We start from the raw sequence: 27,287 nt of genomic DNA on the forward strand, positions 1-27,287 counted from the left end.
ACACAAATTATGTTTGAACTAGTAATCTAAAGTGCTAAGAACAAACATTTCCATCTCTGTCTGGGGATATATAAGCATTAATGTTGGGAGTTTGTATTGATTTGGTTTCATAAAGTAAAACAGCAACAAGAATTAATAAAATATTTACAACTTCAGTTGATTTAGGCCAGCAGTTTGCTCAATGCCTTTAAAAGGACTAATAAATCAATGTACCCATTCAATCTTTTCCTCTTGTAACATTTTTTTTATTTGAACAAAAGGAATAAAGCTACAATCTGTAAAATATGCTGAGCTCAAAGGCTTCTGACAGATTTTTTTATTGTAATGTTACTTGGACAAGATGAGCTAATAAATATTCAAATCAGGGTACTGATATTCTTTGGAAAAAAAATGATTAATAATACAAATATGGTGAAATATTAATTTCTTACATGGTCAGAGGGAAAAGCTTTGGTTTCTAGAAGAATTTTATAGCGTCTTGGTGTAGGCTTAAAAAAAGATAGCTGTTAAAACCAAAAAAAAAAAAAATATGTTAAAACATATCTGAGCAGAGGTAAGACAGAGATCCTTCCAGTAAATAACTTAGCAAAGTCTATTTTATTTTGCACAGGCTGCATCAGAGAATTGCCAGGAATAACAAATATTTATGTGCCCATATAACATTTATCAAGCAGAAAAGTATTATAATATTTTATTTTGTAGACCTGTAACAGAGGCCACAAAAATCCAACAGTGAAAGTTTCCYTGGGGAGGGATCAACGTCAAGACAGGACTTCATCGGAGAACCAGCCTCCTATTCCCTGCTCTGCCCATTGGTTCCCAAAGCATTCCTCCCTCTGAAGTCAAAACACAGATCAGGTTCTCCTGTCAGACACAACTCCAAAAAGCTTGGTCATTATCCCACGTTGCCATCCAAGAGCGCCCTACGAAAGGTCCTTCCCAAGTCAATGCAGACTATTTTATCAATACAGCGTCCCATAAGCATTGCAARGACGTACCAGCAAGAGGTGCAGATTGACAGTTAGCCCATTCATTAAGGCTACTTCTCCTCCTTGGGCCCCTGAAATGTAAAAATTTACAGGTTGGGATTATTCCACTAGAATTTCAAAGAAATGCAATACAACACTTTCAAAGCAAAAGCACGTTTTTTTTTCACTAGATGCCTCTCTAAAGGCTAAAAAGTAAACAAATACTTGAAGTGTCGTTGCAGAGAAGTGGAAAGATTTCTTGTCTGACTCACGACACCACTCTGACAGGAAAATATTTATTTTTTCAGGTCAACTACAGAAACCAAAATAAACACACACACACACACANAAAAAAAAAAAAAAAAAAAAAAAAAAAAAAAAAAAAATTTCCATTTACCGGCACGCTACTAGTGGATTTATTGTCATTAATACCCCAGATATAATCAAGTCATCATCATCTATGACAAGCCATTACTGTGATGTTGAGTTAAACCCCATACCTAACAAAAAGCAAAATAAAATGACTTAATATAGGATATCACTATTAACATAGCAGCTGGACAAGACATCATGTGTGCCCAGCCTTAAGGATGTGAATAACAGATGCCTTTGGCTACAGATAATTGTTGACTGAGCTAATGGAGTTACAAAAGATTGCTATTATTAAGTAGTAATGAATTCTCAAACCCTTATGAACCWCTGGTGGAAGGATTTAGGAAGGATGAGGGACTGCACATTAGGCAAAGCACTGCTGAGATAGGGAGAAAAATCAACTTTTATTTCTGTTTCCCCTTCACCCTATGTCCATTGCTGAAAAGCATTAATCCACCCTTGACACAAATCAGTGCTTTGAGAATATTTGGCTGAATGAAGGTAGTTTGGGTAGTATTGCCTATACGTCTTGACTGAGGTAGAGTTTGCCGAAGAGGACTGGAGGGCAGGGACACAGAGATAGAGGCAGAACTGTGTGAACATCCAGAGAGAGCAGGYATCACAGAGAAGATGGAGAAAAGGAAGAAAGGAGAACACAACATTAGGGAAAAAAAGTCCCCATCCTGGGGACACCAAGCCTTGGCTGCTGCAGGAGAAGTGGTAGCACCAAGACCTTCCTACCACATCCCACAGCATTTCATGGAGCTATGAATTCACCTGCTCAGGAAAGCAGCACTGGTTTGACCTCAATACAAGTCATGGCCAATAAACATGAAAATTCATATAAAAGCATAAATTACTCATAAAATCTCTCTAAGGGATCCCATGGCAAGCAAGCCTCAGCTTCTGTCACGACAGCAAAAACCACTCATATGTTCAATGGCCCTTTTCTTGTTGAGCAGAAATCTAAGCATAATGCAGAAAGGCATATTATTAGATATCGTGAAGTCAGGAGGAGATGCCTAGGAATTAGGAACGAAGTCAGGAGTAGTTTTCCTACTCCAGACACTGGGGACATCAGGTTTGTAGGAAGAAGTGTAAGTGACGCTAGTTGCTCATAAGGAAAAACATGCTTTCCTCTCCTCACTTTAGCAGTTTTTGCTCCCTTCTTATAGCATTGCACCTGCAGGCTCCGTGCTGCTGGGAGAGGTCACCTTGTGTCTGTTCTGCTGCAGATACAGAAGACTGCCAGAGAAAGATTGCGGCTGAAAATGCTGTTATTTGCAATCTTAATATTTAAATAGACTCCTGAGGCTGGAAAGAAAAGGGCCAGCACCAGAAAACGGTACTAGTCTGGCTTCTTCTGCCATGAGGTCTGTGGCTTCGGTAGGGATTTCTGTGCTGCCTGCGTGCAAAACAAATGGTTAATCTGTAGATCACTCYTAGCTGCATGCTAGCAACCCAAATTAAATATGACACTACATTTATCATGTAAGGCTTGGTCTTCTGTAAATTATATATTTATTAAAAGCTTTCCATTATTGAATTTCATGCCCACAAAACAAACTTCATCCGTGTCATTGGGAAACTGTTATCCTTCATAACCTGCACTGTGCTTCAGAAAACAATCTTTCCATGATCCAATTAACCTATTACAATATTCAAAGACCCAGTGCACTGGAGACAAAATTATGTTTGCCTTCTCTGTTTCCTAACTTTACGCCGTATCTCCAACCCCTATGTTCCCTTTGATAAATCTCCTCTTTAATAAAGGGAAGCAGCRTTTGCAAAGCACAACTTTAGAGACGATACTGATTGTGTTAGGCAGACGCAGCTGTCCTCCTCTCTGGCTGTAGCAGGGACCTGATCTGCACCAAGAGAATTAAAAAATATATATATCATTAAAAAAGCTCCCATTCTRCAGACAGTTTGGCCATTTTATATAATCCTTATCATTCAAAGTCACTGCAAATTTGCTCAGCATCAGAGCACCAGCCTTGTAGCTTGGTAGAGACCTGCCTGAACCAAGCCTGGAAGAGGGGAACCTCCACCGACCTTGGCTCTGCATCTCACAGCACATTTACTACTGCAGCTTTCACTGAGCAAGAAAAGGCGGCTGTGTTCAATAAATAAGGGGCTATAGTGCAATAAACCATTAAATAGAGAAAGGAATTTTGCAGTCTTCAGTTTGATTCCAAATAGATCTTCCCAAATATTCACTTACTAGTACTAAGAGTGAGAAATGACAACTTCTCCTACTACATAATGTGATAAATATTGAATAAAAAATGTTTAAAATTCTGTTTCTGTTCTCACATTAAACTCACAAAAAAAGAAATKCAGAATTCATTTTCTGACTCGTACTGATATACTTGCTATTTATGCTTGTTACTGCTGGATGAGAGTGCTTAATCACAAGTACTGCATTGGAAGAGACCATCTTACTGTCTTTTCCTGCACATAGTCTCTTTGGACTAGAAAACAGGAAAACAGGACTAGAAAATATATTCTAGTGGTGAAYGTCTTCCTAAATATAGTTAATGAAAATGCCTCAGTCATGACAGGGTCTACAGAATATAATTTTTAAATTTATGTATCAATGTGTAAAATTAACAAAGTGGTAAAGACTAGTGTGGCCTGAGCATTCTGTTAAAAATAAATATAGAATATATAAAAATGGAAAGGCTTTCATGAAGGAAAAATAGGGAGCCTGGCTGACAAGTTGGATAAAGTTTAAGCAGATATTAGATTTTCCTCTCTCCGGACTTCAGTTATCTTTAAGTTAAAGAAGTATAACACATGTGGAACTGGCAACCTCTGCAAGATATATGGCTAGTTAATAATAATAATAATAATAATAATAATAATAATAATAATAATAATAGCAACAACAACCACCTGCCTTGATGCTCTGCTTTCTGCAGGGACTCTTGACCCAAACCTCAGGGCCAAAGGCTGTGGTGCAGCCACCTCCACTCCTGCCATCGCAGCCACCAGGATTTGAGATTTAGCCCTGCGGGACAGCAAATCTCTGCTGGATACGTGGAGAGGGCCAGAGTTCACCCTGCTGCTCTGCAAAGCTAAGTACCTCCAGGTAGGCAGCCTCGCCTCGTTGCCCTCTGCTCTAAGCACAGAACTGAGATAAATCCCCCACCCCCACGTAATTAACTTTGATGTTTGCAGTTTCAAAGCCTTCACTGGGCAGTCGCGCGGCAGGTTCTGTTTCACTGCTTGCTCACAGCTGCCCCACTATCTGTGAATCACAGCAGAAAGGATGGGGCAAACAGAAAAATAAGCATCACCAATTTGGCTGTGTTTGCAACCAGCCACCCTCCCCCTCCCCATATTTCTCGCATTTTATGTTACCCATTCCTTCATAAGTGTAGCATGTTTGCCCTTCAACACTCAGAAAAAGTCCTTTCTTAAACTCCTGAGCAGTACCAGAATACTAGGGCAAGTACCAAAGCCAGAACCTAGAAAACTAAAATGCCTGACCTGCATTTTGGGAATTATTTCCTCCTATGAGGATAATAGCTCTACACAGCACATCATCAAAAATAGGTACACTGGTATTTACATTATCTTTGTACTTAACATGATGAATAATCATATAACAAAGCTATAATTCCATATTTGCTGTGATCCAGTGAAAAATCCCACTATTTGGAAGCTTCATGAAGAAGTCTGGGCATTTGCACATGTTCCCTTCATTTGCCTTAGGAGTTAAATAACTCTATAAATTAGCCTGTCATGCAGCACTCCTTAACGTCTCCCTTTCCTCTTGCTCCGAGCCCATTTACTCCTCCTGAAGGAGGAAAGCCAGGACTTGCTCCTTGTGCACTTGTCTATAACTGGAGGAGAAATTACCCGAGACGATCTCTAATGCACGCCAGGTCAACCCAGCCGTAATATTTTTCCTAGTGCCGACGCAAATGAACCCGCGATAACTCAGTTCAGACCGTCAGTATTGTCAGCTACCTTCAGCAGCTGAATTGATATACTGGCTAAACCCAGCTCAAATCTGCTAGCCTAGCCTTGACAAGAGCCGTAAGGATCGGGGAGAAAATACGGGCTGCAGGAGACCGTGCCAATGTCGTTTCTCTTCCCCTTTTTGATGGCAACAGATCTGAAGGAAATCACAGCRAAAGACCGTTTTGGCAGCTGGAGCAAGAGGCGAGGGAGGGAATTTGCATTTGGACACAGGCGGCTGCTTTTGGGGCTGCCCGGTTTGCCTGGAGGAGCTCCCAGGGCTCCGAGCAACCTCTGCAGTAACCGGCCGCGCTCGCTATCAGCGTCCCGCAGCGCCGCTGGCTCCGCGCGGAGCACGCGGGGTAATGGGGACGTGCAAATAGCAGGTCCTGCCCCAATTATCTGCTCCAGTGGCGTAAGTTCCCAGATATGAGGCCGGATTTAGCGACAGGGAAAGCAGGGCCAGGAGAGCGGGAGGAGGCAGAAAGCAGCTAGGAAGAAGTCATTTTTCAAAAGGGAAAGTTCACTGGCTCACTTTTAGGGAAAAGGCAGGGACTCTGATGCCAGCTGCCCTTTAAAAGGGCTTCTCATGTTAGACCAAGTGGTTTACGATGCTCCAAGAAACCCTTTGCTGTRATTAGTTTCATGATATGCATATACTCATATATTACTGCCTGCATTTCTCTCTTAAATCTCTTCCAGCCTTTAAATAAAGTTTTAGTCCATGTAACAGGCAGTCAAAAAGCTCTCTTAAAACAAAAGGACACAGGAAATCAAATCCAAATTCTGTGATTCTATGCTCAATACAAAGTTCAAGGACTTCCAGCAGTAGAAGAGCCCAAGTACGTTCATGTTTCTACAGTGAACGTTGCACCTACCCACAAGCTGGTCCATGAGGTCCACGATGCACTCGTCCGCCAGGGCCCACGGCCGGCGCCCGTGGAAGTGGCCATGAACACCTCTAAAAGCAGGAAAAGAAACAGGAGATAAAAACTGAGGCGCGCCCTTTGAGTCAGTCCCTAGGATCCAATGGGATCCAATGGTTGGAGAAGAGGAAGGGGGGAAGACTTGAATAAACCAAGTACCTTATTTTTAGTGCAAATCTGAAACTCACAAGTGAGGAGCTAATGGCAACCAGTCATAGGTTCCTCATGGAGGAATTGCTTAGAAGCTATGCAAGCCAAACTTTTACCTCCTCAAACTCCTCTGGAATGCTCCAGCCCCCTAATCAGCACCCTAAACCTGAAAGCTTCATTACTCTGAAGTGACAGATATGCACATGTGCTTCTGGACCAACTGTCTGGAATTTATTTTTGCTTCAAGTAAAGCAGAAGACTACTTCCATGGTAGCCACACTGCATATWTAAAGACATTGCAAAGCTTATTAAGCACACAGGCAGTAGGATACAGATTCAAATGCAAATAAGCCCAAGTCAAGGAAAAGGTGCTAATCCTTTGCTCTGGGCCTCCACCTCGCACCAGGCGATCTTCCTATTTGTGGAGCACCACAGGGTACTGGGGCTGCAGGTGGCAGGAGGCTGTGTCAGAAGAGGGACCAAGGCAGCAGGAGCGGGGCAGGGAGTAAAAGACAAAACAAAAAGAATAAAAAGAAACTCACATAGAAGCTGGGATGTGAGGAAAAAAAAAAAAAAAAAGAACAAAACTTTCAGGGAAGAACAAGCCTACAGCATTCACTCAAATACATGAGAGGACTGCTGGCAGAGTGAGACATGCAAGAACAGGGTGTAGGAGGCAGCTACCAGCTTTGAAGAGTCCCCTGTGCTTAAGCCTATTGAAACACATTGCTTTTTCCTGTCTGCCTCAGACTTATCCTTCTCCTGCAGAATTGTGTTCCATCATGCCTGCCTTCCACAGAAATTAGGTGGATGTTTTTAGGCCCACCCTTTCTCACTGGGTCTACTTTGGGACTCCAAGGAGAATTTAAAAAAATATACACACAGTTTGCACGATCCATCTCATTTCTTCTGTGTTTCGATATACCAAATACCCTTTATTTCTGCAAGGGGTTGCAGGGGACACAGGTAGAGTTGACCAGATGATGAAATACCCCCACTATGATGAGCAAGTCTAAGCTAGCACCAGTGACAACAAGGACCCCTAAGCTAGACCAGGTCACAGCACACTAAATGACAGTGGTATATGTTTCACAAACAGCAAGACATTGCTGCCCTTTGCCCTTCTCAAATGCAATACAGCAATGAAGGGAGTTTGGGGTAATATAGGCTGCTAAAAGAAAAACAAAGATTTTCAATGGCTCTCAGTCCAAAGGGATCTGCATTTCTGAAACACGATTCTGACACAAGATGACAGGAAAAAAAGCCCTAACTACCTACAAGATTCTCTTTCATTAGCTTTCGCTGATTTTATAGCCATTAGTGCCCTTCTAATGGGAATTTACTGATGGAAGCTCTCTATTCCAGCACACAAGACTAACAAAATTTTGGAACAAATTTCCAAGTTATCATGAAAACCGATATGATATTTCAGGCATGAGAATATTTTATTTTGAGAAGACAACGGGAAAGTTTAAGTATACTTAAAGATGGAAGAAGGAGTATTAATTATTATTCATATTATTATTATTACAGCACAGCTTACAGCTTGCCTCCCTCTTGATGGCCAATATAAATGCCAAGAGACAAAAATTATTGCCGCTAAAATGGCAGTTAAAGGCATAGTCTTGGATCCTTTTTTTATTTTAATCACATGAAACTCTGTAGCCTTTGCTGATGGCACAATACATCCTATTACTCTTAGGTTGTAAAATTCTATGCTCTGCCTTAGAGAATTTATATCTCTCTATTATGCCACCCCTCTCCCTCAGCTCTGGTAGACACTGAGGGTAATAATCTTTAAGGACACAACTGCAGCACTGAGACCAACTCAGACAGGTGCCCAACTCTAAATTTGTTTCCACGGCACTCCAGGTAGCGAGAGGTACCCCAATTAAACAGAGGTACCCCAATTAATGAACACCAAATGTGGTCCATCAAGCCAGGAAGCACCATACAAACCAAATTTTTACCTACTGTGAGAGTCTCTCCTTGTGCAARTTAATTTTTCGTCAGTTATCATTTTATTTTCAATTTGGCAAGAAATCGGAAGGCCACATTTTATGTGCTGAGGTCTCGTTGATTTAGGGCTCGCTAGGGGAGCTAGAAACGCATTTTCKGATATGATCCCAAGGTTTCAAAGGAGATAACAAAAGGGATTTAAATTAATTGCCAGCTTCAGGAATATTCTGTGCTCATCCAAAATCTTGTTCAAGCGGAAATTTCCTTCTTGCTTTGTTGCCAAAGATGATGCAAGCTGTTTAATGAGCCAATGCAGACCAACTTTGATTATGGTTTCAGGCAAAAGAATAACCAACAGAAAGGGAGACGCATCCAAGGTGAAGAAATGCATGGAGCAGTAATATGAAGGCAAAACTGAAACAAAACCCAGGGCCTTAGAACAGGTATTTGCAGTCTAAAACTCAACTTGCTGGATGAGGTTGAATGGAGAGATAGGACTTGCAAAACTGAARTGGGTTTGTCAGACCAACCTGACCGAGACCTGCTGAGCTGCACTCTTGTTTGCAGGGCTGTTATATCCCCCAAGATTAACTAGAGATGACTTTGGACTCACTAGTAACAACCCTTTGCTATTGCAAGTGTTAGCTGATCTTGTCAAAGACTTCAGCTTCTGTCTGCTCTACTCATTTCAGTCAGAGGATTCTTTTTACAAGATACAAGATTACATTTGTGAGCATTAAGGGTTTTTCTTTTTTCCTTTTTCTTTCTTTCTTTTCTTTTCTTTTTTTCTTTTTCTTTTTTAATTTTCCAGCCTAAATTCATTAATTTAGGTTACATTTACTGTATCAACATTTCAAAACAAATGGTTCATTCCACCTTCTCCCCCACCCCACTAGACTTACCCATGGAGATATGGTAGAGTCATTTTTATCCCTTTCCTTCACTTTGTTAAACTAAGCTCCAACCCCCAAGACCTCCACACAAAAGCTTCTCCCCTCCCTTGATCACCCTGCTAGCCCTTTAATAAAGTGTGACTTGGCAACAGCAAAATCCCTTTTATTTTAAACTTCCACTTTGATAACTAACTTGGACATAAATCATTATGTACTAAAAGCTATATATATGTATTCAATAWCTATTTTATGAAATACTTTCGTTGCATATGTAGCTCTGGAGGTAAAGGAAAATACATGCTGCAGAATATCTCCTGACCTTATCCAGCCACACATGTCACTGGAACCTTTATCTGCCACATTTCAAGCAAGTGGCCTGTTGGCTCCTCTAGGTCATGCATGGAGAAGATATCTCCAACTCTTCTTTTATTCATCTCTTCACTTCAAGTAATCTTGGATTGAGCTCTACTCCAATTCTAATCCTCAAAAGAGGGAAGGGGAAAAAAAAAAAAAAGAAATATCAAATGCTTTTTTGATCTATGCTAAAACTATCCATAAGACTGAATTTTTAGTCTTTACATCTTAACATAAATTAAAAGAGGAACTGAGATTATGGAAAGAGAGGAACAAAAAGAAGGCATATATGGGGAATCGGAGCTAAGAGAAGTATAAGTTCTCCATTCAAAGGAGAGGGGAAAAGGTATGGAAGAATACAACACAAGAGAAAGTGGTGGGAAAGGCCTCTTTCTGTCCAGGTTTACTCTAATGACCACACAGATCTAAAGATTCATACTTCCTTGCCCTTGATGGTAGGTAGACACCAGTTAATCTCCCCTTTCCTTCTCGCCCATCAGCTACAAGGAGCAAGAACTGTTTAAACACACAAGCATAGCAGCTATTTGAGATGAGTCCCAAGACAAACAGAAAACACGATAAACCAATTTATAAGAAAGCCAGAATCTAYATCATTGCTGACTTGAAAGATGCTTCTAATTTATATGCCATTTCTAAGATTCCTGCTATTTATTCATCTAAGCCACAGCCGCTGAACTCCATGCTGCTGGCACATGAGCTGCTGGGCAGACTTCAGCTGGTACCTGCTATTACATTTGACTGGATTTTGCTTGTCTGKCCTTGATGACAGAAATAACCACACTCATTTTGTTCATCACCAGCTCTCTATTCCTATGTGGTTCCCAGCACCCTACCCCACATCAGCTTTTTCCTTTTTTTAAGCACAAATTGCTTTGTTCAAATGTAGTTCGACCTTGCCCTGACATTCCCATTGCCTTAGGTGTATCTTCAGCTAGCGTGACTCACACGCATGAACACTAATTTTCTGATGAACTCCAAAAAAAGTTTGGGCCAAGTTACATTTTTTGACAAAAAGCTTTTCTAAATTTCCTCTTCCTGTTCCAATTGTTTAAAATCATGGTGTGGTTACATTTCCCCCTTAATTACAGCTACTTTGAGTCTTTTTGGATAAACACACTACCTCCTCTTTTCTTTGGGATTTTTATAAATATTGAGTCAGGAAAAAAAAATAAAATAAAATAAACCCTTCATTGTGGCAAAGGCAGATGTAAGAATGGAAGGGAACCAATAAAAAGCTACAGCCAAGGAGCTGAAATATGTTTGCACTCCCAGCACATCATTTTAGCAGATAAGAGTGCTATCTGACTTCTACCTTTTGAAAGAACTCAGCTGTTTCCCTGATAAAGCATGATAATCATACAGAAATGGACAGGGCTGCATTTTTTTTTTTTTCCAAATAACTGGAGGAACTGCCAAGATGTGCTGAATGAATATCCAGGAGGCAAGAGTGCTTCCTCAAGCCCACATTCRTTCTCATTCATTCCCAGCTCTCTCCCCAATTCCAAGAGCATAAGTAATAAATAAGAGAKGGTAAACAGTTTTTATTAACCCACGGCATTCGTGGAGTAAAATGGCAGCTACTGGATTTTCACATTTGCACTGTGAAATCTTTATCTACAGGGTCTCTGCTCAGGGTGTCCCTGTTCGCAGGATTAGCTTTTCCTCTTCTACCTCCTCTATTTCCTCTGCTCGCTCACCATAAAAATCACATCTGCTCCACTCGTATCCCACACCTAGTAAAACTGTTCATCTCTTTTCCCAGCTCACTCATTTACCTAGATGTGACTTGCCTTTCCTGCCTTCAGCCACTTGATTTTCACTCATCTCTTTTCTTTCTCTTGTCTGCTSCAGCTGCTCAGGTGGGTGCTGGACACCTTCACAAAAACACTTAAACATCATAAGGTAGTGTTTTTATTTACATATATAAATGCATTTGTGATCTATGTTTTGCATTTATCAGATGCAAGGAAGACTCCAGGGTGACAAAATGCATCTTTTCTGCACTGCTGAAGCACATCCCTCTCATTCTCTTATCTTTATTTCCTTTCAGGGACTGTTGCAATCCCTGCTCAGCTCCCTGAGAAGACAGGAACATTGCTTTCCAAATGGGATGAGCCCATCAGGCAGGGACCTGGGCTAAGAGAAGCCAAAGAGCAGCATTGTGCTCAGTGCCTTTAGGAAGGAAACCTGCCCGCTCTAAGCACCRTGGGGATGAACCACAAGCAGTTAAAAACAGGAATTAGAAAAATCAGAGACTGAGGTAGAGCCACACTGAGTGAGCAGCAGTGACTAGAGGACTTTGTTCCCTGTGTTACTAACACAGAGATCTGAGCAGGGGTGGTTCAGCCAGGCAGGTCTGCAAGAGGAGGCAGCACTGAGTGGATCATCCCAACGAGGAGCTTCTCCTTGCTTGCCCTACTGTTTGCTTCATTATTGYGGGTTTAGATAGAGCTGAGGAAATGCTAAACTTATTCCTCCCAGCTTGGAGCAGGTTTTAGGCACTATTCTGTTAGAACACTTCCAAGGCCAGTCCCAAATAAGCCGCAGCACTTGTCTGGTGCGTGGGTGGTTAATGTTCTGCATGTCCCAAAACATACTCACGTTCTAGCCCACATGTCCAGCTCTTCATCCAAGTAAGTTTTGACTTTTCTTGGCTCAAGCCCAAGAGAATTTCCGGCAAAGTAGACGCAGCTCTCGTCACCATTCACCAGGCTCAGATCCGCTGCAGAGGAAGACCACAGACACAGGTGTGAATGCAAGCGGGAGAGACTGGCAAGAGTCATCCACAAGAAGGCCCACCCATGAGACGTAATATCCTCCTTGCCTCCTGGGACACTACACAGATGAACCTGATCAAGRGGCCTTAGGACAAGGACAGTGGGGCAATTTGGAAGGGATTTTCACCCAATCCTCCTGCCATTTGTGGCAAGGTCATCTATATCTGTTTTAGAGCTCATGTCACTTCAGACAGCATCTAGAGCTACAACACAGCAGCTAACAATTTGGCAGTGAGGAGGAAGCGTTTTCCAGACCAGCCCATTCCTTTTTCTTCCAATATCGGTATACTCATACTCTGAGTCATGCAACTACTGGAATCATACATTTAATAAAAGTTAAGATCAGGTAAATCTGTCTTTCATCTAGTTCTACCTGCCAGGTTAAATCACTGTTCCAAAAAAAAAAAAAAAAAAAAAAAAAAGTGGGCATTGCACAGAATATTTTAAGAGGGTCTCAAAAGTTCTTGTCTTGTCAGCATATAATGTGGGCTGCACATCATGTCATCATCCATGATGAGGAGGAGGAAATCTATGTTGACAAATCCTTTCAATGATTAGGAGAAAAGCAAGGCGCTGGAAACTTAGAAATAATAGCTCTAGTGAGGGATCTGAACAATCTAATTACCCACGTCATCATCTATCAATCCAAATATTGCCTTTTTCTATCATTTTTTGTGTTAGATATTCTGAGAGGGACAAATGATGATGACCTTCTAGAGATAGCAAGCAATCTKCATTCATCTATACATAAACTTAACACTGTGTATTTTTGGTGAGCACTGACGGTACACCTCAACAGAAAGAGCAAATGAATGTGTTAAGATACATGCCAGAAAGAAACTATAAGACTGCAATTTCTTTCTGTGAGCTTTGGCTGGAGAAAAATAGACGAGGTGCCTGGAAAAGGTCTCCTACTACCTTTAACACTAACAATTACGAACTTCATTGAACTTCACCAGAAAGACATTTTTCAGAAGTATAGACAACTTAGGTAATTTCTTAATTAAAGCTTTGGGAGCTTTTAGGAAGCATAAGTCAGAGAGCAATTTCAGTTTAATCTGTTTTAGAGATACCATGTCTGTTTTTCATCTCTATTCTTAATATGAATGAAAACAGAAAGGTATAAATATTATCCATGCTCCTAAATTGGTTCTATTAACAATTCTTTTGCTATCAAGACAGACAATAACACTGCCACATTAGGAATACAGAGAAGGATCTTTGCTCAAGAATTCAGAGCTTTAAATCTCACTAATACTCTTTAAATTCCAATCAAGCATTAAAACAGGTAAAGACTTATAAGCAAATTAGTTTTTATTTATTTATTTATTTATTTATTTTCCCCCACAGTCCTCTCTAAATAAAAATACCTATTGGGTCACTGCTGTAGAGAGCCGGCATTACCTCGTTGATAAAATGTGTTTTTCTAGTTTTACATCTATTACTTTGAATATTTTCTCAGGGGCAGGAGGATTGGGAGGACATTACTTTTTCTTTTCACAAATGCTGTTTACTTCCTTCTCTCTGACATCATTAAAAGACTCATTCCGGACCACTGCTGCTTCTCAAACTACACTCATTTCATGGTGCCATTTTCATCATTTCACAGTTCCTCCAGATGAGCATGTTATCCTCTAACATTTCCGCTGTCTTTGTTAGATTCCTTACAGCCAGGCATTAGTATTCTTAAACTACCRTGCATCTCTCTACAAATTACTTTACCCTCATTTCTCATAGCATTGGTCCTTCCTATTTCTGGAGGTGTTAGAGGTGACAAAGAACATATATTGAGACATTCACAACCGGGAGGAAATAAGCACAACTGACCAAGTAAAGGCTGCTGCAACATAGTAAGAAAAGGTAATKRTTGACATGTACCTTTAAAGCAGCCAGTATTAAAAAATACAAACAATATTTTACATTAATTAAGTGGCTTTCATATTTACTCAAATTCATGCCAGCTAGTCAAACCTAATAACCTGTTGATTATTAGGTTTCACTCTGGGACATTTCTTTGTTGCAGAGAATCCCAGAAAATGTCCTATTTCTCTACAGAAAGAAAAACAAGCCATAACCTTAGYTTGGTGATTTGGAGCCCATCTACCAGCTGCCATCCAGGTACTCTTAATTTCAACTCACACCTCCCACAAAAAAGAAACAACATTAAAACCACTTTATTGGCAGCTCTGAGTGAGGCAACACGGACACTTCTCCAAGTCTTGAACTGCCAACCTTCACCTTGCTCACCTGAGCTCATCCCTCAAACGCACCCACGGCATCACAGGAAAATCTGCTGCAGAATTAGTCCGCTCAAGGCTTTCACTTGACTAATGCAACAAATAAAGTTTATAAGCAGCTGTTACAGTTTGTAAGTTGATAGCCAAACTATTATGATTTTTAAAATATATTTTTATGTGCATAATCTTATACTTGTCTCCCACGGATGTTCGCATCTGCTTCGCGTAAGGCTACACTTTAAAACCTCATTGTAATGTTTTATGTAAATATATAAAGAATATTTGATGGCTAATCTCTGTAATGACATTTATCTTCAGAAGCACGTTATCTAGGATCCGCTCCTGTGCTAAGATAAATGTCATGGGAGACGAGTCTCTACAGTATACACAATGTAAAAATATATATATATATATTAAATATATATATGTATTTACCCCTGCTGTTTTTCAGCGGGGAAGCTGTTTCTGATGACAGCTGAAGTAAAGAAGAGAAAGGCAAGGGAAAAAAGAAGCAGAAGGAAAGAAAAGCCCCTCAATTTGGGAAGAATAGAGTATTCTCTACCCTGTCCAACCTGTACTATTATGTGGGTTGCTTATCTTCACTAAAACATATATTTAGAGCCTTAAGGGCTGTGGATATATTATAGTCTCTGAAGAAGAAAACATACATCCATAGCCTTTGGCTCTGAATACTACAGCAATTGAAAATATAATGGAGGGTGGAAAGGATGCAATGGATACAGTCACAAGGGTATCAAAAGGGGAAGAAAATACACATACAGGTGCACACACAGTTACTGCTGGCTAAGACAGGATAGGATTTACCATCTCGGTGTCCTACGTACCAGCATTCATGACTGCTAGGAGGGAAGGGAGTCAAAGTAAAGATACTTCCAGAAGTATCCAGGGATTTAAGCAGTTGTGACTGTTCTGTGAGGGATCTTCAAACAATTTAGTCGCCTTAACTGCAGTTTCCAATGTTCTGTCAGCATTTCCCTTTCCAGAAAAACCTATGGAAAGTCACTCCTACACCTACCAGAAAATGAAAATATTTTGCAGAGGGAAAGGATCAATACCTAGATCAGAAGTCCCCCTGTGCCCATACCCAGGCCAGCCACACACTCCTTAAAAACCAAGCTACAGACCAGGAGCAAAGCAGAAAATTCCTAGTGTCATTTTTGCACAGTTAMATGTAAGCCAGAGTTATCTATTCATAGGCAATTTATGAGAGAAGTGTGTGTGGGGGGAATCTCCAAATAACAGCTTCATTATGAATTATTTGCTCAGCTCARTTATTTGTTCTAAGACAGGGTCTTCCATTAGGCCTCAGGAAGAAAGTCCTCTCTACGCCTAGCAATAAGACATAAAATTTAATGCAATATATCTGCCGTCTCTTTCATTAACTAAAATAATTGTAACTAGATAGATCATACCAAACTATATTACACTGAGGACGCAACCATTCCAGGCTAGGTTTCTAGCAACACTGCAATTTTGAACCATTATATAGAAACGCTTTTGCCTATATTTCCAATCAGTGATTTCCAAAGATTTGTGATAAACATATGCAGCAGACGCAAACCTCCCGCAAACCACCTTCCCCACAATTATAATTCTCACTTGGAGGCAGGTCCTTGGCTTTGGGGATATGGAAACAAGTGCGGAAGTGCTTCAACTCGTCTTCGTCATCCAAGTGAGCGGCGAGGCGCGCGTCGGCCGGGCTGCACCCAAGCCGCGAGGCTGTCCGCTCCAGAACTGTTGCTGGCGACACCACGGCAGAGGGATCCATTTTCGGGTCATTCAACGGCACCTTGACACGAGAAGTTGAGGTTTTACCATATGCAGAGTCACCAGCCACCCATAGGCAGCCACTAAAGCTGCATCACTCAAAAAAAAAAAACCCAAAATAAAAAAAATCTTTTAAAAAGGGAAGTATTTGAACAGAGTGGTAAAACTGATCAACTGAAGTATTTCCAAGGGAACATATTGCTGTTTTTTCCTGCCCTAGATATAGGGCTGTTCACTTTTTAAGCTTCTTTCAAGTCTTTTCAAGTCTTTCTTTCCTTACCAAGCAGGAGGAAGTGCTTGGTACAAGGGGCAGAACAAGGAGGATACAGATGGCAGGGTTATAAACACAGCTTTTAAGACCAGGATCTTAAAATAATATTTTGTTCTAGCCCCATCACATACCAAATACCTTTCTGTATTTCTTTTTTTGCTTCAYTTGTCCAGGGAAAGGGGAGAGGCCCAAGTCAAGTTGACAGACTATTTTCCAAGGAATACCCCAAACTGCAAGCGCAAAATCTACAAGCTCACTGATCTTTATAAAAGAAATATTTCTATAGCTGTACTGCTTGGAGACAGCATTGTGTCCGAGACAGCATAAGTGCAGATGGCCTTACAGATCCATTGGAAAAGAAAAATTACAATTTATGCCCTGTACTTTAGATGAAAATTGAATTTAGGGAAAAAAATAAATGGTGCTGCCATGATTTGACTACTCAATTCCATACAATTTAAGATAAAGTATATACAAGAAAAAMAGAAGTGCAAGGGAATGGACAGCAGTGAGAGATGAGAGTACAATAAATATATAGTCACAAGAGAAGATGCTTTTCCCTCTTTTCTGAGGAGGAAGTCAACTCAGTAGACACTTCTTGTTAAAAAAGTATTGTTTTCTTAAAACCAATAGCTTACTAGRGATTATTCTGAAACAAGCTGTGTGGCGAGAACAACAGATGATTACACGGGTTGTAGTCAGCTGAGGAACACATTCATTGCCTTTTAACTGAGATGAGATTAAGGTAGAGAACAAGTTACAATAGTCACCATGCAGTTGTGTTCCAAATTATAGGCATTTTTGAGAGATTAATACCACAATAATAAAAAATAAAAACAAATGGGTCAAATACCTAAGTGTAGATTGCTTTTTTCCCCTACCTCAAATGTTGATGTTTGCTAGGGCTTGGAACAAACAGGAGTTTCATTTATACATAACAGGGAGAACAACAGCCAATGCTCAAGTACAAATCCCCAAATATCAAAGCCTTATCAGTGCTAATTAACACAATCTTGTAGACACTTTGGCCAAATGGCCAGTATAATGCTAGTTTCTACCTAGTCCAACTGCTCACATTTAGTTGATGATCACTGTGCTCCCTCCCACACCAGCTCTAAGCAGTAATTCCTCCTCTGCCACCCAGCGACAAAACCATGCCAGAAGATCTCTTTTAGCCAGCATATCCCATTTAGCTGATGTTCACCTTCTTGCAGGGGCATTAGAGATGTCCTGCTCCATTGCTGGCTCCAGGTGGGCTGTTCCTCATTGCCCTTGAGTCAACCATTCGCACCCCCTCATCCTCACTGCCTCTCCAAAAAGGAGAGGAAGAAGGCAAAGAAAAGGTAGATATTTGAACACCTGGATGTTTAGCTTATTTTTTTCCCCCAAGGTCTCTAGGAGGTAGGTGGCTACAATTAGACAAATGGGATGACACCCAAGAACTAGCTCAGCTAAGAGGAATGAGCGTGTCCTACCAGTTACCTCCTGGGAGGCTGCCACCTCTGATGCACCTTCCTGCCATGATAATGAAGCTGCCAGTTACCAGAGGAACAGCTTTTTGGCTCCTCCACAGCTGAGAGGTAGGTCTAAAGACTCCACCTCTACCAGCTGTTCTTGCAGGATAGTGGTAACTTTTTCAGCACCCTTGCACAGGCCAGAAGAGTATCAACCTGGACCCACCTGATAGTCATCAAGGAAGTTGGTTCCAAGATCTCCCTTTTCCACCAACAGGGAATCTAGAGAAGCAAACCAGGTCCATAGTCACTATACACAACAATAACACTCTCTCCTTACTCTCTTTTAAATGAAATCTGTGTCACCTTGCAGAATTATTATCCACTTTGCGCATCCTAAGGACTCCATGGTTTTACTTGAAAATAAGCTCAGGGATACCAGTTATCTTGGAATCAGTACCTGGAAGTCACTACCCTCTCTCATTTCCATTTGATTCCTCTCCCTTTCCACAACACTTGCACAGAAGGCCCCATCCCAGAGGCAATATGAAGGCATGTCAAGCATTCTGTTCCCGCATTTTATATAATGACTATTTAATATAAACGATGGAAATATTCCTCGAGAAAGGCTTTGCAACCATGTTTCCCCAGTCATCAGCTGCCCTCGAACTCCACACGCTACCCCAGATGCCTGGTCCATACAATGCAGGTTCTGCAGTATCAACACTGCTGTCCCCCACGTCCCTCACCAGTTACAACCTTCAAGGAAGGGCCAGCACCCTCTTACAGACCATCTAGTTAGCCCCAAGGCCAACGCAGGCAGTTATCTTTGCAGCTAATATCTTTGCAATTTATGAACAGAAGGTGCTTGAAGGATGCGTTGGTGCAGACCAGGTCCTTCTCATTTGCACCGTGAGTTCTTCATTTTACATCCTCTGAACAGAGCGCAGCATCCTACCATTTGACTTACTATTCCCCATTTTTCAGTAAGGACAGAGTTATTACACTGGATTAATGACTATCATATTCCAGGTCATCAGCTGACCTGCCTGGCAAGCAGAGATGGGTTTTGTTTCCATTTGAGGCCTGACCCAAAACCCATGGAAGTCAGTAGGTGTCCCTTTATTATATCCAGATTTCTGCATCTGGCTCTTGGTTCCTTGTCATTGCTGCATTTTGCTCCACCTGATCAATGACTTTCCTTTATTATGACTCTTATTTATATTACATTTTGACAGCAAATATAATATTAAATACAAAGATCTAGAAGCTAAAAATGATTAAGTGCTCAGAGGTATCTGATTTAATACAAACATTATGAAATAAGATAAAACTACTAAAACAAAATCAATCAAAGTCCTACTGAGGRATGAAATCCCAAGGATCCATTTTTGAGGCCAGAATAAAAAAATTGCTTTTGTCCATAGAATTGGAATTAGGCTTCATTCGAACAAAAAAAAAAAAAAATGTATTTTTTTAACCTTTTTGGCTGACATGGCATTTTCCTAATTGCTACCGAATGAAGCCTCATGGAATTATTCCACTGTAATTTATGAGTCATTTGTTAATTTCCACATGCAGAGAAAAAATATCTGTATGAGAACAGAACAACTTCATTTCACCCAATTATCCTCATTTAACTTCTAAGACATATTCTGTGTCCTCTTCAAATTAAAATTCAGTCCTATCAACCCCAAGTGTTCTTCCAACCCTGATAAACATGGGTTTCTTATCATATTTCTTTTCCATACAGCACAGAGTAGTAATCAACATTTTAAGAGGAACACCTTGCCTCCACCTCCTCCTCTGAAGATTAAAAAAAAATATTCAGTCATTTTCTCCATTTCCCTGAAATTTCCTGACACAGTTGTCACGAAGTCAGCATCCCCCACCACGCACCTCACTTTCTTACCCCCAATGCTTTCTTTACCCTGTGACATCTTCACTGCTTGTCCTGTCCCAGCACTACTTTTCTYTTCTGCATATTGACTTTCTGCTACTGCTCCCCTCTTCTTTCAATTGCTCTGGGCCCACCGTCACCATCCTCTCACCTGCTCCCTCTTTCCTTCCTCTCATTTCTAAGAGAAACACATGCAACCAGAATTGAACAGGCTGGGAAMCAGGTATTTTTATACTTAACTATAAAAAATGTATAGACTATATATTAATATATATGTATCAAACCACATATCAGCCTGAAYGTTTTGCCTCCTACTTTAAAACCTAAAAGAACAGCAAATGAGAACTATCCACACACAAGTGACACTAATGCCTGGACAGTTACTCCTGTTTTGTCCTTTATGCATAATTGACTGACGAAATAGAAAAAAAAATATGTGCAAATATTAACAAGCCATCTTATCAAACTTACACAGGAAGGTCCATTAGGTTTAATTATAAGAATGATTATCTAAACTATTTTTAGTCCATGATGCTTTTGCAGATCTGCTGTCTGCCTTGAATTGTATCACGATGTCTTCATTTAAAGAAAAACTACTGTAAATGCCTCTCACCCCCTTTCAAGCATTTTCCTTAAATARCACAAGATTTTACTCACAGTGTAAAATCTTCTACCCAACACTGTGCTGACACGGGGACACAGTGGCTCTCTGCTTAAAAGCTGTATCAGTATCTTCAGAAAAAAAGAAAAAAAAAAAGAAGTTTGGCATGAAAATAACTGGTCCTGCCCTTTCTGCCTTCCAATGGCTGTTTAACAGGTTGCTAAATGCTGCTCAGCCCACAGACCTTTGGCACGTCCAGGTGCTGGCTCAGATGAACCCTTTGGAGGGCAGCGGGGGTGTCGGCACATATGGACACRCACACCCTCGGCATAGGGCTGGGCAGGCAAAACCCACCCACTGCGTGCACCAGCAGTGCTGTGGCGCTCAAAAACACTTAGCAAAATCGTAAAAACTACAGAATTGCACATAGCGTAAGGGCTGATTCTCCTCCTCTGCTTTTGGGCAGTAAAATTCTTTTATGAAAAACATTTTGCAGAAGTTCTTTAAAAAAATGAAATAAAGAAATTGCCCACTCACAATCACTGAGGGTAACYTGGCACATGTTGACCTTAACATCAAGAGGCGGTTCAGTGCGAAAAGGAATTTTTGCATGTAAAGCTCCTGTGTCCCCTCCAGTTGGCGGCTGCTGCGGAGGAGGAAACCCTTGTGCAAACACCCAAGGACCGGCCGCTGTCACGTGCTGCTGCTTGCAGACTCTGACCCGTGCAGCTGATCAACTTGTGACCCTTGTTAACCAAAAGCCACATTTTTATTTATTTWTTTTTTCGTTGGCACTGCTAACTAATTAAATGCTCTAATTAATTCTAGAGGGCATCTTTCTCCTGCAGAGGCACAAGAGTCAGCTATAACAAAAGCGGTTCTGAATCCAGCTCTTCAAGCTTGGCATGAATGGGTGGAAGCACCTACAGATACACTGGGACCAGTTCTATAGATACACTGGGACCACAGCTTCCTCAGGACCAGCACAGCCAAGTAGGTCCCCCAAAGTACATAGCTCCCACTGGTTATTAATAAGAGGGTGGGAATTAGGCACAGCAGCAAGGCTAGACACATTAGAGGGAAAAAAAATATAAAAAAATTGGGAGAAAAAGAGAAGAAATGGATCAGTAATATAACAGCTAGCAGTCAGCAATGTTAGCAACAAGAGCAGACCACACAGCAGATGTAGCAATTGGATTTTATATGAGGTGTGGACTTAGCAATGTGGAAAATAGAAGTATTAGAGTGGAAATTAGAGAAAAACAGAGGCTATATTGCCCTTCACTGTCCCATAAATATTATCTCATACCACCCATGCATTTGTTGTCTGCTCTGTCCCCTCCATGCACCTCTGCTCAAGATCCATTCCTAAACAAACAGCACAGCCACTGAACACAATAAAAATAATTTCCTTTTTTTTTGTTGTTGTCTCTATGTAGCCACCAAATTGTTAGGAAAAACAAACAGAAAAGRAACCCAAAACACACATACTTCAGCAAGCAGTGAAAATTCAGCAAAGAAATAAGAAAATTAAATAAATAGTAATTAAAAATAAGATAATAAAGGTTTGCAGTTTTGTGGGAAGAAGAGCTTGGCACACCTGGGTAACTCTGGGTTGCACGAGGAAAGCCTGGGGAAGCAAGGGCTAAGAGGCCATGGAGGAAAGCACATTTCTCATGTGAGCTGCTTTCCAAAATCAACCTGAGGTGCTAAACGGCACTGAACCAAGTACTGCAAGATGAGGTTGTGAGCAGGCTAGGACACAGCTTCATCTCTTCTCTCTTCTTAATTCCTTAGTCTCCTCATGCTCTTTGTCTCCTGATCCATCCAAGGCCTGGTAACGGCAACTGTGCTCCCTCACAGAGGTAAATCATGGGATCTATATCAGATAAACTCACACTGAAATTGTTCATCACCTTGGCAAAAAGCGTATTTTCTTCTCCAAGCAGATGATGAAAGTAAGCAACCAAGTACACCAAGTACACCATCCATCCCATGCCAGCTGGGGTGCAAGGACACACGGGCCATGAGGTCAGCAAACTTTGCTTTGACATTACTGTCCTAATGTGCCCTTCCTGTCCTGAGGGTAAAGAGATTTGGGAAACAATGAAAGAGTCTCTTTAACCATAAAATGCAGGTCTTAGCAGGGACAAAGCCCCAGACGAAGGCCCACTTACTTGAAGGTTTTGGGAGTGGATGTATTTTGTCTCTGTGCTGCTCTGATTGGGTTCTGCTGCTGATGTGGAGCCAGGTTCAGACTAGTTTCTCAATCCATTTAATGCCCTGTATCAAGTGATAGATTGGCGTGTTTGCATGATGGATATTCCCACCTCTGCCACTCCTTGGTCTGCAGACCTTCCCTTGCCCAGGTACCAGCTGTGCCAGGACACCTGCAGAGGCCTACACCTGCTTGCAGCACATTCCCTGCCTCTGGTCAAAGAGCTTCGGAGCAAAGAGAAGTCMGAAATCAACTACAGAATGGCTATGTTAATAACTGCAGACCTGCTAATACCCTCTCTGGCATACAAGAGCTTTCCTTTTTTAAATAATACCTGTGTATCATGTCTTTAATGGCACACGTAATACCATCGCAGAGCACCTCCTAGCTGCAGACATCAATTTAACTGAGCTAGACCAGCTGCAGCAGGGAGTTTTCCCTCCTCCTTCGCCCCTTATTTGCAGCTCCATAAAAGTGAATGTTTGTCACACTTTMATTTTTGTTTTCTAGCTCCTGCAGCAGTTGCCACAGGAGGGAAGACTCGTGGAGGGGAGGAAGGAAGMGGCAGCTCAGGAAATAACAGAGTGAGCTGTGGGTTTTGTCATGAAGAAGAGGACACAGCAAGATAGCACTGAAGAGCAAGGAGGTGGTGCCTGGGGAAGGGGCTTTATTTGGCTGTACTTTGTAATAGGAAACTCCTTCCCCAGGTTTCTGCCAGAGGGGGTTTAGCAGAGCAAGCTCAGACAGCAACTTGTTGCAAGGCTGCCGAAATCCCTGCAAGGCTCTCGCTGAGGAGCAGAGACGCCCGTCAGCAAGTTACTGTATCTGCAGAAATCTGCAAAGACCAAGTTGGGGTGTTTGGAGTCGGCCTCCCCCTCTCCCTTTCCCCTGGCCTGGATGGGAACAACATAGCAGGGCAAACCTTGCTCTTTATTAGTAAAGTGAGTAAATTCACATTGGATGGCAGGTAGGGATGGTTAACTTTGCAGGAGAATTGATGCATATTCCCGAGTCCCTCGGCATCCGTGCTCTCCTGCCTATCCCTCCATCCTCAGTTTTGAGCTGATGAGCCATCCCTGGGCTCARGATTTAATCTTTCTTTGATTCGCTAATAAACTGATCATGGAACAAATGAGGCCACAAAGCATCCAAAGTCTCCATGAGGCTTTGCCAGCGCCCGACTCCCTACCAATATTTATCCTCCTCGGATAACCCATTTCTGACCCAGCACCCCATTAGTATTCCCGCAGGCACTTCCAGAGCGCTTGAACCTGCCTGCCTCGCTCTGCCGCCATCAGACCTATCAGTCTGCTCTGAATTGCTCCGAGGAAGGTCATGGGTCTCCATAGGGACTGCACATGATCTTTCAAAAGTGCATTTCCCTCCAGCAAGGCATAAATGCTCAGGAGAGTTGCTAAAGATCACTCAAAATATATTATTGAATACTCGGATGCTCTGCTCTCCTTCTGTGTTATCATATACTTAGAGCAGATTAAAAGGTTCCCTAAATATCAAATGCAGTTGTGCAGAATAGAATTGTATTTTCTGAAGCCAGAAGAAAATAGCTTTGTGTCATTACAGAATATGTAACACTTTTTTTCTTTAGTTCTGCAGAATGCATTATAAACATTTGACAATGCCTTTTTCTTTTTTTTCTTCCTTTTTTTTTTTCCCCCTCTTTTTTTCTCTCCAATGAATGCAGTGATAGACTTTAGTTAACTTCTTCGGGTTGTTTTTTTCGCTTGCTAACAGTCCCCAGTCAAAATGAAAAATAAGAACCTTCTGGATCTTGTCTTGATAAGGTCAGATTGTAGAATTTTTCTTTCCAGCAGTTTAGCCAGGCTCTCTCCTTCCAGAATACATTTGCTCCGTAATAAACATCTCCAGACAGCCGGGCTGTACAGACTGGAAACAATTAAGCCAAAATTGGGGAAAGTAGCACATGAATAAGTATTCTGCTTTAAYGAAATCAGGCTGAAAAATGCAGTAGTGGGAAAGTAAAAGCATTTGCAAAATGCATTAATTAGATGTATTTCTAAAAATAAATGATTATGCAAGTACCTTATGCATTTTTTAATATCAATCTATGCAGAATATATTTTGGGCAATTACAGGCCTTGCTGTGGTCAAACACCAGACACATGCCAAAATATGGGACAGATTATTCAACATAGTATGGTAGGAGTCCTACTCCCTCCGCCCCCCTCAAAGTTTGGCCAATTTTTTTTTTTTTAAGGTAAATAAAAGGCAGCTCAGTAGACTATCAAACAACAGCTTAAAAGGGTTCGTCTTTCTAAAGTGGAATAAGATTAAAGCYAGACTACTGGCTTTAGGTAGTAGACAGGAGGTAGCAACATATGATATGAAGCATCATCTCTCAATTATGTAAATAAATAAGTAATTATACTTAGCTGCTGTAGATTGTTAAGAGGTTCGAGTAAAATCCCTCTAACATAAACTAGAATCTTTGCATTATCACAAACATTTTACCAGCCCCTAAATTCTATAGTTAACCAATTTCTGCACAAATGCATTTACCATTTAGACATCACATACTTAATTACAAATCCATCACCTGTTTACTTACCGTAAAAAGAACAAAAAGCACTTCTGACATTATTTTTAATTAAGTTATCCTCCTACAGCTCCTGTTCGACACTCTCAAATAGCTTATAGATAATTCTAAAATAATTTGGAATTGAATAATTTACACATCACAATTGTGACATCTCTTGGTTTGGTTTTCTCAAGAGAATCGAAACTAGTACAAAACTAAACTTGTTTTTTTATGAAGCACTTTTTCAACCTGGAAAGTTCACAGCATTTTCAAGAGGAATTAATGAACATTGCTAATAGCTGAATCCAAGTTATAAGGCATTAGGAGGACACAGTCTTGAGGAAAGGCAATATATAACCTTTAGATAGGACAATTAGAGATCAATTATAAGAGCCAGAGAAAAGTGTTCTAAAACAACGTCTTCATTAATCAAAGATTATCTCAAATTAGAATGTTTAATTATTTGCCAAGGTGCTTTGTATATTCTCTAGCACAAAAACGCCAGAGGCTTATGGAGAACTGCTAACTTTGGGATCATTTCAATTAGTGTAGAAGGTATTTTAGGTGTAAAATTCAGTACTGGAAGGTATCAAATATTCTAAGAAACAGTGAAAATAGCATAACAGAAAATAAGGTTGAAGATGTCCCAGTTGCCATTTTTGAAACGCTAAGTCTGGTGGTCTGTATTAACTGTTTTGATGCATCGCTACACACATAGAAAAAAAAATTCCATAGTATTTTCAAGAAAGAAAAAGTTTTGAACATCCCATGCGCTGTAATGGTTCAGAGCAGGATCAAACACAGAGCATGGGCCAAATCTGTTGGCACCTGAGTTTTAGGTTCCCACCTCAGTGAGTTGATCCAACATCTTGAACGGATGGAGGACCTTGCAAGTCACATCTGCTGTGGTGGTTGCCACCACCTGGACAGCACTGTTTCCCATGGCAGAGGTGGCTGCCCAGACACAACCTACAGAACGTTTCAGAGGCTTCTTCCATATTACCCATCCTGGGCTGGTAACCATCACTGTTGGAATAAAATCACCATGTGCAAGCATATGATGACAATTCAGATGATGKTGAGTTCATTGTTCAACCTGTGCTGAGCACACTCACCATTTGTCTCTCACAAGTGAGATAAATGCTCTTCGCATACAGCAGGAGCCCTTCGTGGAGCTGCAGGGCACCTGAACACCTGCTCGGGGATCTTCTTAGCAAGCTTCTCCTTATGCCTTGCAAGAGAAATTATTCCTGTGTATCAGCAAGACATAAGTGTAGATGCAATCTGTGAAACCAAGCTGTTTCCATTCTTAATGCTTTTCTCTCATAGTTATATTTTTCACATGACCAGCATTATTTTCTTCTCACTATAATGCTCTTTTCTATCCATCTTCTACCATTAAGGGATATCTTGAAACTAGGTATAAGAACTTTTCTCCTGGTCATCGATGATCTTAGAAAAGGTGCCACATCAAATATACACCTGCTGCCTCCAGTKTTTATAATCTGTGTATCCTCTACATATCTCCATCTTGCTCTGCAGCTATGGTTACCCATGTGTCCATGACTACTAGTTAGCTAACCACTCMGCTAACTTTCACTGCCACCTGCTCACCACTGCTTGCTGATTTGTGCTTGGCTGCAGCAAAACCAACCCACTGCAACAGCTTTGGTAACCAATTTCCTATGGCTCTTCTGTATGCAACAATGGGAAATGGGCATGGCCCTCAGCTCACAGGAACCTGCTCAATACTTATTTCTTTTATTTTTTTTTTCTCCCCGCACATATAGAAACGCAGTTTTAGACCTAGAGTCATGCACSTAGGGTACCCACAAAGCTTCTGATACAGAATGCCTCCTAAACATGCAGCGT

The 27,287-nt window shown here is 41.1% G+C and overlaps 1 protein-coding gene across 4 annotated transcripts in view; it reads right to left on the reverse strand.

Moving 5' to 3' along the window:
* The window catches only part of KYNU (kynureninase), a 50,084-nt gene extending 29,301 nt beyond the window's left edge, over positions 1–20,783 (reverse strand). For 2 of the 4 annotated variants that reach the window (XM_026040870.1, XM_026040867.1), the window contains exons 1-4: positions 16,247–16,310; positions 12,214–12,334; positions 999–1,060; positions 432–503 (exon numbers count right to left, since the gene is read on the reverse strand). In XM_026040870.1, the coding sequence (XP_025896655.1) occupies positions 432–503; positions 999–1,060; positions 12,214–12,316 (237 nt within the window). In that variant the 5' untranslated portion in view covers positions 12,317–12,334; positions 16,247–16,310. Of the gene's footprint in view, positions 1–431; positions 504–998; positions 1,061–6,187; positions 6,271–12,213; positions 12,335–15,591; positions 15,659–16,246; positions 16,437–20,696 lie in introns of those variants that run through there. The other 2 variants (XM_026040871.1, XM_026040869.1) reach the window with 2 other exon arrangements.
* Between the last annotated feature and the right edge of the window lie 6,504 nt (positions 20,784–27,287).

This window comes from Nothoprocta perdicaria, unplaced genomic scaffold (assembly GCF_003342845.1).
Source record: "Nothoprocta perdicaria isolate Ctin4 unplaced genomic scaffold, notPer1 scaffold_27, whole genome shotgun sequence".
NCBI classification, from domain to species: Eukaryota; Metazoa; Chordata; class Aves; order Tinamiformes; family Tinamidae; genus Nothoprocta; species Nothoprocta perdicaria.